This window comes from Rhipicephalus sanguineus, chromosome 3 (genome assembly GCF_013339695.2).
Source record: "Rhipicephalus sanguineus isolate Rsan-2018 chromosome 3, BIME_Rsan_1.4, whole genome shotgun sequence".
Lineage (NCBI taxonomy): Eukaryota > Metazoa > Arthropoda > Arachnida > Ixodida > Ixodidae > Rhipicephalus > Rhipicephalus sanguineus.
Genome location: NC_051178.1, coordinates 36,467,226 through 36,482,766, shown reverse-complemented (window position 1 = coordinate 36,482,766; position 15,541 = coordinate 36,467,226). Strand labels below are relative to the sequence as shown.

The 15,541-nt window shown below is 47.2% G+C and overlaps 1 protein-coding gene across 1 annotated transcript in view; it reads right to left on the bottom strand.

Moving 5' to 3' along the window:
- LOC119386563 (probable ubiquitin carboxyl-terminal hydrolase FAF-X) overlaps positions 1–15,541 on the bottom strand; it is a 326,343-nt gene that overhangs the window by 214,671 nt on the left and 96,131 nt on the right. Inside the window, exon 12 of the mRNA XM_037653846.2 lies at positions 1,731–2,698. Within this exon, the coding sequence (XP_037509774.1) occupies positions 1,731–2,698 (968 nt within the window). The remainder of the gene's footprint in view (positions 1–1,730; positions 2,699–15,541) is intronic.

Below are 15,541 nucleotides of genomic sequence, written 5' to 3'. Positions count from 1 at the left end.
GTAACTATACTGCCCGCTTTTATTAGGCGACAACCCAAACGCGCCTCCGTCCGCTGCCAGGACCACTAGAGCATTGAGGAGTGTGCATCGTTTAGAGAAAGCTAACGTTGCAGCGTGGTTGCGGCGTTGCCACTGATATTTATTTGGATTGCGTCAGCTGTAACGACTGGGGCACAAGTGGCGCCAATAAGAAATGCAGCAGTGCAAGTGTACAAGATGGCAACCATGACGCCACTCACGAAGTGCGCTGTCCACTAAACGCTGGTTTCGGCTCCAAAACCACCTTGTGGCACAGCAATGGCGCAAATTAGGCAAAAAAGACCCTTTGGAGCAGTATGGAGTAGTAATTTCCAGTTGGCGCAGATTGTCACAATTTGCGCAGGTTTCCCAGCACTGTGAAAGGTTATGTGGTTGTTGGCATTTCTATGCATTGTGGCAAGAAGAATAAAGCATCAGCGCCAGTGCTTGTCTCATCTATTCTTCATGGTCCGTCCTGGTTCGCGCTGAAGTTTTTACCTTAAAAAGCTATGCACTACAGAAGTTTTATTGCAGCTCGATATGTTACTTGTTGAATGCAATATGATGCTACAATTTTTACATTGGTCGGCAGCTGTATATGTTTACATGTGTAGCATATAATCTGAGGTCGGGACGAAGACCAGATAGTCATGCAGTCCTTTTTTAAAATTTTGCATGAGCTAAAATATTTTTCAAATTTGTGTTGTGCCTGTAGGCACATTATCACCTGTTCGTACAACCTATATTACACCATGTGTTTCTGGCCATTGCCTACCATCTTTGGATTTTCTTGCTGTTATGTACTTACTCCCAAATCAGAGTGATATGTGGTGTTCCTCTGATTAAGAAGAATCACAGTGCAAAGAGAAACTGCCAACAGATGAAAAGATGTCACAAATGCAGCTTTGTGAGTGATGCGGCCACCATTGAAGTGACTGAAGTGAGGGCCTCGTGACACATAGCGCAACCCATAGGAAAGAAAAAAAGAAGCGCATCTCAGTTTTCGGTGTGTGGAGGAGGTGGAGCATCATTTCACCTAAACCTTTACTAACATTGCACCAGAGGCCTTGAAAAAGTCTACCGTAAAATCCCGAGCAAGCGCCTCTACCTGAGCAAGTGCCCCCCTCCCTTTTTCGGGATATTTCCTCCCTTCTCTCGCCCCGCCATTTTCCCTATTTCGTTCACTGTTTTATTCACCCTCGTCGAGCGAATAAAAACAGTGAATGCATGCGTATTCAATATAGCATTTCATTAGGAGTATGGCTGTGCATTCTTTATTCTTAGCGGTTCTTCTGCCACCGAGCAAGGGCCCCTTTTCCGAATCTTGTCGGATTATCCTTCACCGTAGTGGGGGAGGGGGGTGCTCGCTCAGGATTTTACAGTAGGCTGCATTGCAAAAGTAAAAAAACCTGGAAGCCATGCACTGCCCTTTGAAGCAGCTTTAGCACAAATCAAGGCGCTTTTACAGTTACGGCACCACAATTTATAAACACTGCACTTTGGCAAAACTGGCATAAATGTACCACCTGGCATCGCTCATAGAAGATGGCAATGCTGAACAGCATGCTGACTGGCAGTTGATCAGAGAGATCTACTTGCTTGGGTCCAGCAAGCAATTACCATTGGTCCAAGTTATTTCGGACAAGAAGACTTAAGCTACACAAGCTGACCCTAGACAATCTCTCATTTGCATGCAATCAAGTGTGACATACCTAGCCATAGGCAAGATAGCCCGGTCATGAGGGAAGTCCCCGTCGCACTGGGCCACGTACTCAGAAAGCACACGCAGCACACGAACCATACGGTTGGCACTCTCACGGGCAGCACCGTCCCCCCCAAGAGCGCACACCGTGTCGTAGGCCGCCTTGAGACGGTCCATACATGACTGCACCATGTCCTCGTGGATGTCGGTACGAGAGCCCTGTAGCCGGGGCCCCAAATTGGTGTAAGTCTCTCGCAGAAGCTCAATGGCTCGGTCAGCCACAGCATCTTGCGCATGCAGCACCACTCGCCACAAGTAGTCTGCACCCATGAGTTCGGGGTCTTCGAGGAGGTGCATACGTCGGCGTAATAGTAGCCGCCCCTGGCGACAGTTGACAGCACGGAAGAAGCGCTCGAAGCAGCGCAGCCCACTCTCCGTAAGCAGAGCTGGGTCTAACTGCAGCACGTTCTGCTCAAAGAAGTCCTGGTTGATCTCGGGATCCAGGTCGGGCTCCTCGCCCATCAGCTTGGAGAACCACTTAAAGCAGGCCTCCCGGTCGGACGGGTACACGGCGTTCTCAGCGAGGCAGTGCCAAATCTGCTTGGCCTGCGCAGCACACAGCCACAGCTGGCCATCCTTCAGCAAGAAGCGTAGGAATTTGAGCCGCTCCTGCACCTGCTGCACGTGGCTGTAGCGACTGTCCCCATACACCTGCGTCGGGTCGGGCCGCTCGGGCAGCAGCTGGCGTGCATGTGCCATGTAGGCCGACAGCCCGTCTGCCACCAGCACCACGAGCGAGTGCTGCTGCTGCAGCCGATTGATCACCTCGTGCCGGTACAGGGCCTGGCCCCCTGGCGCCGGCCCGCCTCCAGTGCCCGCTGCGCGTGCGGGACCCAGTGGGGCCTCCGAGTACAGGCCGGCCACTTCCTGCATGTGCCGAAGGGCAGGCAACGCCCACTGCGGGTCCTGCCGCAGCTCCTGCACACAGCCCATTTTCGAGTCAGCTCTTTCGAAGACGTGATTGGAGTCACATTACAAATGGAGCATTGTCCTACCAAGCAAATCTAGATTAAACATCAACATAACCAGTATCATTGCAAGAATATTTCTATACAGCCAACTACCTTTAGTGAACTTCATGTCCATACACCACATACAGTATAACCTCAATGACGCGAATCTCACAGGGTTGCAAAAGATATTCGTATCATCCAAAATTCATTCTCACCAGAAAACGTGCAAAAGTACTATGCGACAACAGAAAGCTGGTGCATGTGCACGTGCATAATTAAGAAACCAAATGTGCCGTGACCCGCGAAAGCTGGTAGCCAGTTCCTAATCTTAGTACGCTTTTCCACATGACACCAGAGTACAGCAGCAAAAGTAACTTAAGAGGCAAGTCTTAGACAAAGGCCAGCAACTTTTAGAATCGCCGTCCTTTGTTATTATTTTCCTTAAGCAGTAAGGTTGGGGCTGTTTTTTGAGAGATTTACGGACATGCCTGCACAATCAGGAGGTTTGCTCGAAATTTAGTAGTCTTCCGGGCATATTGGTTGAGTTGGCAAGTGTGTGTCCCCAATCCAGAATCTTGCATGTTGACGTTGCAAGGCCTAGCTCCTTCGCCAAGCCCGTCCACTTCCTCTTTTGGTTCTCATCCACCTTTAAAAGGATGTCTGATTGCAAAGACACGGCTTGCTTCAACACAGCAGGCAGGTGTAAACACAGTACAACGCTGCCTCAAGAGTAGCAGCACGGATCGTGCCAAAAAAAAAAACGCTACGCCAATGCCATCTGTAATCTAAAAGGCTAAGAGCGAAGGTGCATTAGAAGGCTCCAAGATTCCCATGCACCATCTAACAGGATACGACATGCCACTAGTGGGCGATGCTGACAACCCGCCAAACCAGCGGCACAGCGCACATGCCCACACTTAGGTTCCCATGCCCATGCAATTGCAGTGTCTTCCGTGGCAAGTGTACACAGCAGCTGTTCGTATATATGCAGTAGCATACATTCGTATGAAACATTGCAGGGCGAGAATTGGCTTGCAGCTACTGTACTCTAGCGCACTGCAGGCTAATGGGCCTTGGCCAGGACTGCAAAAAGATTCCTATCAACCCGAAATTCGTATGAGCAGTGATCACACCACCAAAGATTTGCTGTACCCCCCCTTAACTAAGCATTTTTACCCATTTGTAGCACAAAACCTAGTTCAGGGTGTCTACCGAGTTGACATTTCTAAATTCCCTGAGTTTTCCAGGTTTTCCCCGAGTGTTTTTGCTAAAATTCCCTGAGTGAAACAAAACTTTGTTTTATGTCAAGATGAGTAGAGACCATATCACTCGGTGATGTCACTCTGTAGTACGCACGTTTGAAAATAAAAATGACTTAATTCCATTTGAATAGTACAAAGGACAGTTAAACCTCAATATAGCAAAGTTGCTAAAAGCAGCAATTTACTTCGTTATAGCAAAACTTCGTTAAACTGAAATTCGACCTTTCATGCAAGGCATAGTTACCAAAAGATTAATATTAAACTGAAAATGCCACAAGAATGCTCGGCAACATGAAAAAGCTTTTTTTTTTCATGAAAAAGAAATCAGTTTTGTTGAGCCTGAGGTGCAGCAATCACAATTATATGCCTTGCCTGAGTGTCACGTGTAAAGACGAAACAAATGCAGGTTTAATGCACTGTGGAATTCCTCTTGTTCTGCTGCTGAGGCTTGTTGTCAAATCCTCGCGTGTTGCCCAGAGCAGTGCGACGCCTTTGCTATCATGTTGCCCAGCCAAACCATTTCCTCTCCACGAACGCGCGTCATTGAAAACCGTCACACGTTAGAAAAAAAGTCACAGTTTCACCGCGAGAGTGAAATAGTGAATCTGATAGCGACAAATAGAAATTTTAAACAAATATAGGCTAGCAGCTCACTCCTTCAGGAAACGCAGCCTCTGCATTAAGAGAAGTGACTTATCTATGGCTCAGGAGGGGCATATCCAGGTGCCTACTTTGAGGCGGGGGGAGTACAAAGGCTGAAGCCACCGCCTCAGCAGTGCATTTTCATGGGTCACGCATATTTACAACAGCCCAGATGCGATTACGGCGGCGCCTAAGAAGCCTTCATTGGAAATGTGCATAGGGAAGCAGGAAAGGGTATATTGCTGAAGAGAGAGGTAGAGAGCAGGGACAAGATTTTTTTAACTTTTTCTGGGCAGTGGTAGGCAAAGCAGCCTGACAGAGGGGACAAACTCAACAGGCAGCCTGTCAAAGGAGGTGGACGACAGGGACTGAAGGGAGGAAAGGCAATCACCGCTACTGCCCCCCCCCCCCCCTTCTGGTTCCGCAACTGCTATGGCTTCAACGGAAGTATTGTAATTAGAGCACAACACCTACAAAGGTATGATCCGTCTGCTGATCCCTTCTAAAGATACCGCGGCACAAGCGACCACACGCGCTGGTACAATGTACGCCCTTCCTGTGGGACTTACACAGCCACCCCCCCCCCCCCTCCCCCTCACCAACCCTTCGGCTCCTATCTCCATGTGCCCATCACGCGAAGGAGACGGTCGGCTCGTTTCATCTCTGCTTATGCCCCGTTCGTCGGCAGCGTTCGCGCACTTTCACTCGCACAGAGTATACGATGCGCGGGGTGACATAATCGTGATTTGGACTTGATAAGGAAGACAAGGGCGAAGGCGAAAAATTCGCCTGAAGTGTCTATATAATTGCTATCGGAAAAAAAAAGCACTTTGGCTGCGGGCTAAAATCGCATGAAAGCACGGCAACAGCCTGAATTATGGCACATCCGATTATGGTGGCCATGTTTCTGTTTTCCGACACTGCGCGCCGAATCGAGCAAGTGGGATCCATGCCGTTGTCGCGAATTTCTGTCGGCGCTATGCCTTGGCTCTGAAAAGTTTTGTGATTCCGCGTTGTAGCGAAAAATCCACATAAGCAGTAATGTGGCTGGTAATTGCGAGCTGCAGCCCCAAAAAATATCGGTCGACTGCCTAAAACTTGTTTCAACAGTGCCCTCACCGGAAAAAAAAGAAAAAAAAAAGGAAAAAAGCTTTCACTTGCTGTAAATGGGCCTGTTAGTTACGTTCACTCTCGCCTGGAAATTTATTCTATTCTTCACAGAGTCCTAAAGAGCATCTTTAAAGCTCGGGATCAGAGCGAGCGAGCTCTCCGATAACCGCCAACAAGCGTCGCCGTCTTTTTTCTCGCCAATCGAGATGGCTTGCAAGATACCAGCCTTGTCGGCCACCTCCACTTCCTGAATGATCTCAATCACTTGCAATATAACTCCAGCTCGTTACATCTACTACAACTAATCATGCTTGTTACTTGACATGCGGCAATAACAAAAACACCATATCGGGCGCTAACGCACGGCACGCATGACGAATAAAACAGAACTACACTGCGTAGTCATAGAACACCCTGACAACATTGCACGATACGATAGGCCATGGTTCATGGTTCCCACATGCCACGCATTAGCCGATTCTCTCCCACTCCATCACTCCGAAGGCAAGGAGAGCATCGAGGTGCACCCCTTCCCCGCAGCCGCCGTTCGATTTGAAAATGCGTTGACAAAATCTCGAGCCAACGTTACTGCGACTTTCGTTCCCTTTCAATAAAGTTACTCTAGATTTTCCCTGATGGGAGCACGATTTCCCTGAGTTTTCCCCGAGTTTTTCCAGAATATCCAAAATCACCGAGAATTCCCAGTTTTCCCGGTCGGTAGACACCCTGTAGTTTCACTGCTGCCACAAAGAGTGAAGCAATAAGCAGAAACACCTGTAGGTGCAAGTGGTCAAATATGTGAATTACACGTGGTTATTCCAAAAGTATAATTCAATGCTGCTCAACAGAAGGCAGTCGTTGAAGCAGAACAGCAAGTTTTCAAGCACTGGCTGGCCATGGCTTCATAATACCCGTGCCACACGGGCACAGAAAATGACATTCGGTAGTGAAGGCATTCAGTTCCCGAATGACATTTTTTTTTTGGCGGAGCTGCTACACATCCCAACTGAATGACATTTGACTTGATGTCGATCGCAGCATCTTCTGTAGTGAGCAACTGTTGAGTAGTAATGAAAAAATAAACATGCGTTTACAGGCTTCATATACTTCCCAGAATAATTAAATGTAGAAATAAGCATGTTACGCTGCCGTAAAATTCAGTTCGTTGCTTTGTTTCACGATGTTGCTGCCGACCATAGCAGCCTAAGCCAACGCTAATCAGATCCACAGCGTAAAAATAAAATGGCGCCTGTTGCATCCAAAATACAGCGTTTGAAGTGCTTGTTTACGTGATTAGTGTAAATAAAAGAAGCAAAATATTTATTTTCGGATTAATAGGATGTCGTTTTACATAATTTAGGTATATCGCACTTTGTCAGCTGTGCCGTCGAGAGTATGCATTTCTCAGTCGAATGAGTTCTGGCGATGGCATTAGGTGACGAATGGGGCATTTGGGCGAATGCCATTTCTATCGTCCGTGTGGCACCGCGCGAATGGCATTAAATCTGAAGGCATTAGGAGGTAAATGCCATTTTCTGTGCCCGTGTGGCGCGAGTATAACTGTGCTGCCAGTCCTCGAAGGTCGTAGGGTATAAGAGGCGCTATAGCTGGATACAACTTAAGAAGTCCGGATAGGGCCCGCCCAGATGACCCAAGCGCGGCAGCCAATCGCCTCGACAACTAAAGAAATAGTCGCGCTCATACATTCAGCAACGTTCCTCGAAGGCAGGGTTATCGGCCGTCCAGCTCGTGACGTCAGCTTGGAGTATGCACCTATTTGGGCAGGCTTGTGTGCGTCCACCTTTGAGGAGGAAATGCCGCATACCTCTAATGGTGTATCCGACTATAGGGGCCCCATGTATCGGTGCATCTTGCACGCACTACACAACATATACAAGGTTTTTTTAGGACAATACAAATTTTTTATAAAAATCCTATGACAGTAAGGCTCCTGCCGTTTTCGCACACGAATTCCACGTCAAGGCGGAAATATTTTGCCGCAGTTAAAATGACACTGTTGCAACTAATTAACAAAAGCTTGTTAACTTTTTAATTATTGACTTGAGGGCAGGTGTTTATATTACAAATTTGTAGTGCGTGCCAATTTATGCATACCAATTTTTAAAAAATCACAAAAGTTGCATGTAGTTCAAAATATCCATCATCGAATTTCAAAGGTGACATTGAAACTGATCATGCTCGGTGCGCACAAAGCGTGGCGGAACACCGGAATAACACGTGACAGGGAAGTGATGAAATTTGAATGAAGCAGAACATGGTCAGAAAAATCGGCAGGCACTCTGAAATACACTAGCAGACAGCTTAATCTTTGCGTACGATAGGTAGGTTTTCTTTCTTAAACTATAAAGAGGAGCAAAAAACTATTTTGCCTGTCTGCAAGAAGCGCCACAGTGGCCGCCCCAGAGTTTTATGATTCCCAGACAAACAAAAGGTTGATATTGCAGTTTCCTTGTGCACAGTTTGAAAGAAACAGATGAGCACCAAACACTACATGCAAAAGTACAGCAATACGCAGGTACAAGTGAGATCACTTCAGCTTTTCACGGAAACATACGGCCGCGGCGCACCGTCATTCAAATTTCGTCACTCCCATGTGATGGGTAGTTCCGGTCTGACATAGCAGAACAATCACGCTTCGTGCACGCCAGGCGCAATCAGTTTTGATTTCGACCTTGAAGTTAGATGATGAATATCTCAGGGGTGAGATGGCTGAAATTGATTTGGGAGCAGTTTCTGGAGCAGCAAAATTTCAATTTTGGAGCAGAAGAACCCTGATTTGGAGCAGTTAGTGGAATTTTTTACGTCATCTCAGGAGCTTGAAAAACAGATTTGTAACAACTTGGGGGAACAAGTACGTATTTAAATTGGCCTAGGATAGACGTAACACTGAAGCAGCCTTTGGAGAAAGTATCGTCAGGTATGAACTATACAGCACAGACCGCTTATAATGTAAGTTGCTAGAGTCTCGAATATCTGCACTATAAGCGGTACCGCACTATAACCAAAAAAACCTTCTTCAAAGGCTGCACTTGCACAAAACGTGTTGAGCATGTAGCCTCGCATGTCCGGTAATCAACACATGCTATTCGGGGCGCTTACCACTTAAATTTCCGAATGTTCAAAAATTAACCACCAAAGACCCGCAACGCCAATGAAAAGAACACGGGGGAAAAAAGCAAACAAAAAGTGTCATCTCGGAAATTCACCACCTACGTTTCAGGCCACCTCAAGGTATGCGCATTACACAGAAATTATGTCGAATCGCGACCAAAATTTCGCGTGCTGAACGGTACCGATCGTTCGATTTCACAAGCACACACCCGATGTCCAAGACATTGCAATCGAATCGGGAACCACCATTCAAGAGTTGCATGTGCCAACCATGCCCCCGTTTTCATTAACGATATGATTCCCTTCCCTCCAAGTGCAGCCATCGCAAAGAGTTTCGCTGATTCCGCGCCAACCCGCAACTTTTATCGCCCGTGACCGCTACCGAAAAGCAACCAACGCTGATTAGGCCTAGCCTGCAGTTCAGCATGTTGTGATGGGAAGTTTGTCCAAGACAACATGAAGATCAGACGTCGAAAAGATCGCATTCAAGCACTAACCAAAGAACAGCGCGCATGATACGAAGTTTGTGTTCGCAGCCAGGAGATCAACGGCGACAAAAGCCCGCAAGGCTCGCGTAAGTCCGCGCACTGGCAGAAAAGGCGAAAGCTCGCGTCATGAAGCCGTAAAACTTTTCAATTTGCGGACGAAGTAGCAAACGCGATATATGTGGCAAGCGTGATAACGACGACGCTTTTCCCGACAGAAAACTTAAAGTGCACTTCATGAGGACGCGATCGCACGCCCCACGCAGAGCGCGCGGCCGGCAAGCGGCCGGAGCTTTGCCGGCGCCGGTGCAAAGGTTTCTCCGTCGCCTAGGCAACCACCATCCTTCTCCACTCGGCGAGCCCGCGCAGCGCTGCCGCGGTCTTTTTTCTTTTTCCTCTCTTTGCCCCTCGTTTGTTCACTGCGTGCCCTCGTCTTTCATAACGACCTCGTTGCTCCCTACCCAGCGTCGTACGTCCTTTGAGAACCGCACTTGCTACCGTGTTTGTCAGAAATATTTTCCCGGAACCGCATTATAAACGGTATTTCATCTTGGGGGACTGTACAATAAGCGGTATGCGTATACATGGGTTCTATGGGAGGGTAAACGGGAGTCGAAAAAGACCGCATTGTAACCGGTCCTGCACTGTATGCGGTTACGTTATAAGTGGTCTGCACTGTACTACCTCTTTAAATACTATGCGACCTATCTAGCCCGAGTAAGAAACACATGAAATAATTGAAAAAAAGGTTCTGCAAACTAGGTTCACTTCATAAAAATTTGAAAAAAACAACAAAAAGAATGTGATTGCACAAGAATTGCAGTTACATAGCAGTAGGCCTTTTTAAGATCAGTGATATAATTTAGCAGATTACTACTTTGGTTTTTACTGCGATAGCAATTGTATGGACATTCTAAACAGGTTATTACCATCGGCATCGCAGTCATGTTCCACATAAATTCCAAATCGATAACATCCCCCGCGTATCATATGTTTTATACCTTTGCGTAAAAGCGTGCGAACGAGGGCAATGAACGCGGCTGGGGCAGAGATGAAAAGAGCTGACCGATCCCAGTTGCACGGAGTGCGCATACAATAACATAACACCACATGCCAGGCCGGCTGTTGAATGCTACTCATGCAGAAAGGAAGCATGCCGCCCGTCTTGAAGGAGCAGGAAGGAATGCAAGGGAGGGAGTGAGGGAGGGGGGGGTCACTCGAGCAGCAACTGTGGACTTCGACTTTAAGGGCGCGGTCGTGATCACCGGCGCGCGCGTTATCTCGGCTGGCATCACAGACGGCTCGTATACCCTTCTAAGTGCTGTGATCTCAACGCTTCTCTCCTTTGAGCAGCCACATTCTCTTACACCAGCGTTTTGTAGTTACGTGAGATCGGATCCATAAGTGTTAGTTAGCTGCTAGCTTTACTTCGTATAATGTTACAATTTGATGCTATCGCATTCGTTGCTTCACTTGCGGTGGAACTGACTTTTTTTGTAGATCTGCTTATTTAGCTTTTCAAGCTTCTCCAGAACTTCCTGTAGGTCAGTGTTTGTAAAGTGGACATCACAACAAGCGCCTTCAGCTCGGCCGCGTGGCTGGTGCGGCGTCAAACATAATGCACACTTTGACAGGCAAGAACAAAGGCGCACTACCGTTGTTCGCAGCCCCCTCGTGCCGGACCACCTTCGAGAGCGCAGCGCGGGTGCCAAGATACCTCGCCGCATTGACTATCTCATAAACCTACCTCGCACTGACTCGTATACGGTACTGCAAGCATAGCGCCGTTGTAAGCGTACTGCACGCTTTTATTTGGGAATGACACAAAGGCGCTTCGCATCAGTCCACTGCTGGCTTCGGCATGAAAAACCACCAGAGCATCGCGGACACGCACCGCATGCAGGAAGCTAGTCGTCGCCGCGTTCTTAACGGTACAAACACTGCTACAGCAAACGCAAGCATATGTGACCACACGCAGGCAGCGTCGACGTGAAAACCATTGCGACCGGAGGAACACGATATGCACAATGAAGAACCTGAGAGCCATTCCCGCTACGCATGCCACTTGATAGCACCAGAAGACACAGCTTAGCGAGAAGCAGCAGCACGCTCGGGGCACGGCAGAACATTTTTGTTCGCATATTTACAACAACCCAGAGGAGGTTATGGCGGCATCATGGGAGCCCTCATTAGAAAGGTGCACAGAAACACGGTTGGGCAAGTCTAGGCGTTTTGCAAACATCTCATTTTCTTGGTATCCCAGGCACTGCTATAGGCGCAACTTGGAAAATCATGTTGTCAACTCAGCCTTTTTTCCCAACGAAGCTGGCGTGGGCATCGAAATTCTGGCTTCCGAGGCTGTTTTGAAGCAGTTCGGCACGATTTTTTCTATTTTTATACTTTTGGAGCAGCTTGGCGCAGGAAAACGGAATTGTATCAAAAATGCACAATATGCGCAGCTTTCTCACCTATGATATCTCGAACTACGTGCAACTTTTGTGATTTCTAAAAAATAGGTATGCCGTAAATTGGCACACACTACAAGTTTATACAAACACCTGCCCTCAAGTCAATCATTAAGAAGTTAATTAATGAGTTTTCGTTAATTAGTCGCAACAGTGTCATTTTAACTGCGGCAAAGTATTTCCGCCTCGACGTGGAGTTCGTGTGCGAAAACGGCAAGAGCCTTACTGTCATAGGATTTTTATAAAAAATCTGTATTGTCTAAAAGAAACACCTTGTATATCCTGTGTTGTGCATGCCTTGCATCACAGCCTGATTTGCTGTTTTAATTATTGCCATCAGGCAAGTTCCCAACAACCCAACCAGCCAGGGAGGCGGTGGTGCTAAATCTCACTTCTCTTCAGGACTGCTGCTGTTTCGGGATACTCCCAGGAAGCTCAGTCTCCCTGATATCAAAGTCAAAAGAATATATATCTCGCACTTGCTAAGGATAAGTTCCCAGTGATGGCTATTAAGAGTTTTGGTGAAATCATCGCTCCTGCAACAATTTATGAATTTAAGTAGCCAAATTATTTTTCAGAGCTGCTTACACTACCAACTCCATGAGACCATGTCATTGCTCTGTGATAAAACCAACTGACAAGATTTCTTTTGAACAAATGCAGAGTGTTGACCAAAATTTGCCAACAGTGTACCAGATTATGTGCACCCACAATCTCTCAAAGCAGAAGAATTATTCATTATAGACAAAGGTGCTGTAATTCAGATGGTCCCCTCGAATTCATGCAATTTTAAAGCAAAGCTGTACCGTCACCGAGGCATTCAACTGGCTTCAATTCTCTGTGTTCCTTGGGTAATAATGTGTGTTCATTTGTGCCTAAGAGCAGACTGCTGATTTGATTTCATACGCTCAGCCGTGTGGCAAAGGGTAATTTGGCCATGATCGCATCATGAACCGAGCATGCAGCATCTGCGAGTCATCTTGCGGTCGCATCCCTTAGCAGCACGTAGCATAAGCATTGCAAACAGTGAAAAACTGCTGTCTTTTCATATTTTACACAGGTAACCTGTACAATAGAGCGATATGTAAAAGGATGGTGCTGCCTTGCTCAGCCGAACGCATCGCACACTGTGTGGATGGCGAGAGGGGACATAGGGTTTGCTGTTTGACTAAGCACTTTCAAGAGGGTTCTAGCTTGTAACGGAGCCAAGAAGACGATGTATTGCTTTTCCCTGTGTGCTCGTCATGATGAAAGACGTCGAAGTGGCCATGCCAGTGCTTCTTCACCTGAAACTTCCACCCCTGAAGGTAAAAGCGTCAATCATATTGAAGCACTTGTACTTCTTTGTTTACGAATTGAATAGCAAATTATGTTTCATGCTTTTGTCCTCATGGTATGTTCTCATTTTTTTTTATTTAGAACTGTCAAGCAAAATGAAGTTCTCTTCCATTACACTTGTAGTCATGTTTCCGGGGAAAGTACAAGCACAATCCGTGAAGACGAAGGCATAAGACATAACTTACTATACTTCATCTCAGACATTCTCTTCAGCACTGTGGAGGCTACAGAGCTCTTTAGCCAATAGGAACGGCGAAAATCCCACACAACATATTGTTCCGCACTGCGCCACCTCCTCAGCGTCCCCATGGTGTCTGCGCGCATGCGTTAGGCGAGTAAAGTCAGTAGATGGCAGCACCGTCTGCTTCACTTTGCTTGCTCAAAACGACATGGCTGCACCCATCGAAGCTGGTGCCCTCCATCTCAAGTTTATCAAGTCGTCGTCATGCGCTAAGTGGCTTGTAAGTTTCAAAGTGGCTCTTGTATTTGCTTTAAATTTATGCCCGGACGGTTCGACAACAATGTTTTCGTGACTACACTGTGCTATTTCCAAGAACAATTATCAAATTCTCAGCGCGTAGGCCTAGGAAGCGTGCCTAAACAAGTAGCTGACCTCACCAATAGCGACAAAACGTACCTGATGCTTTGTCCTCAGCATGAGATGGCACAAAACAATGACTCGTTTCACCATTTATTTGTTGCTTGCAGCGCAGTGGGCGAGTAGCAAAGGCAAGTTCGGACCAAAACAGGCGGTCACGTCTGTATAAGCACTGCTATCATGATTTTAGCCATATTTACTGGTGGTTACTAATAATGTAATTAAAGGTATATGACCTAAATGCGTAAAAGAATAAACATATCATGTACCAATGCGACTTTACACAGGCCGAACAAGCCCAAATGTCTCAACTCTGCCAATTGTAAGGTGATTACAGTCGATCCCGGGTATATCGAACTCGGATGTATCGAATTATTGGCTATATCGAACAGTTGAGAAATCCCCTTGAATTTCCCATGCAAAAGTATGGGGTTGGTGTGCACATATATCGAACTCCCGCACAGCGAATCATCCGCTATATCGAACACTGCCCCACGCTGAAGCCCAGAAAGTGCATTTTTCCTAACTATTGATCATTTTTCGGCCGCGTTCTTATAAGTTCCAATCCCTCGTCGCGCGCAGGTGACGAAATTGCGTTGCTCTAGTTCGTCGCACAGCGCTTGTCAGTTCACCGGTATATTTGACGCGCGGTCCGCAGGTTTTAACGCATGGGCTAATGTTTTTCAAAGAGGCTGATTGCTGAGGGCACCACAATGAGAATTCGAAGCGACTTCGCAGTCTTGTTGCAATGTTTGCATTCCCTTCCTTGTCTCTTCGCCCACGATGGCATGCTGGCCCGCAAAGCATGGCCTTCGAGATCCGCAACCTCGTGACGTATTTTTAGTGTTTTCAGTTTTAAAACGCCGCTCTCAGAGGCTACGCTTTTTTTCGCATTTCTCGCCAAAGTAGCGGCTGCCTTCTGCAAAGCCGCAAGTGCCGTCGGCATCGCCAACATGTCGACGGTGGAGAAATGTTTCTTCGTGCAGCGGTGCAGCGTTGTATCTTGCAGAATGTGTACTGTTTGTACATCGCGCTTTGTTTTTGATAAATCGTCATTCAGGAGTCGAACTAAACATTGACCCGCTCGTAGCGATAAAAATGATGACCGGTGCTTGAAACGACGTCAAGTAAAGCACCGTTGTGCACTGTTTCTTTACAGGCCTTGGTGCCAGGTGACGACTTCGGGCGCATCATGACCGCCGACTACGGCGTACGGTGCGTCAGTGAATTTTGCAACTTAGCGTCTCCGGGCTCCGTATCGGACGGGAGCACAGCGAGTGACTTCATCGGTGCAGATAACAACGTAGCTGTTTCTGAGTGCATCGATGCCGAGATCATAGCTTACGTTGCCGGTGCTGCGGAAATAGACCCGTGCAGTTTGAAGATGCCAGCCACCGCTGCCACCGCTAAACCCTTTACCGCACTACAGAGCTCGCATCAGCGTTCAGCGTCGATCACCGCTGTTGTGGCGGAAGGTGCTGAATTTACTTGTTTGGAAAGCTTATATAATATTGACGATGACTTGATGAATTCACGGCGCGCAAGAAGCAAGACAAGTTGACGGACTTTTTTCATGCGAAATAAAGTGCGCTAACTTGCAAAAGAAGTTCTCGCCTTGTTCTTTAGCATATGTGAGCGAATCGTCATATTCGTGCTTTTTACGATTTTAGAAAACTGTGTCGAGGCCTGCAGTGCTTTAATTAAAGCCTTAAATACGCATATTTCGTATTTCGAATTATCGATATATCGAACTATTTCGCGATCTCCTTCGAGTTC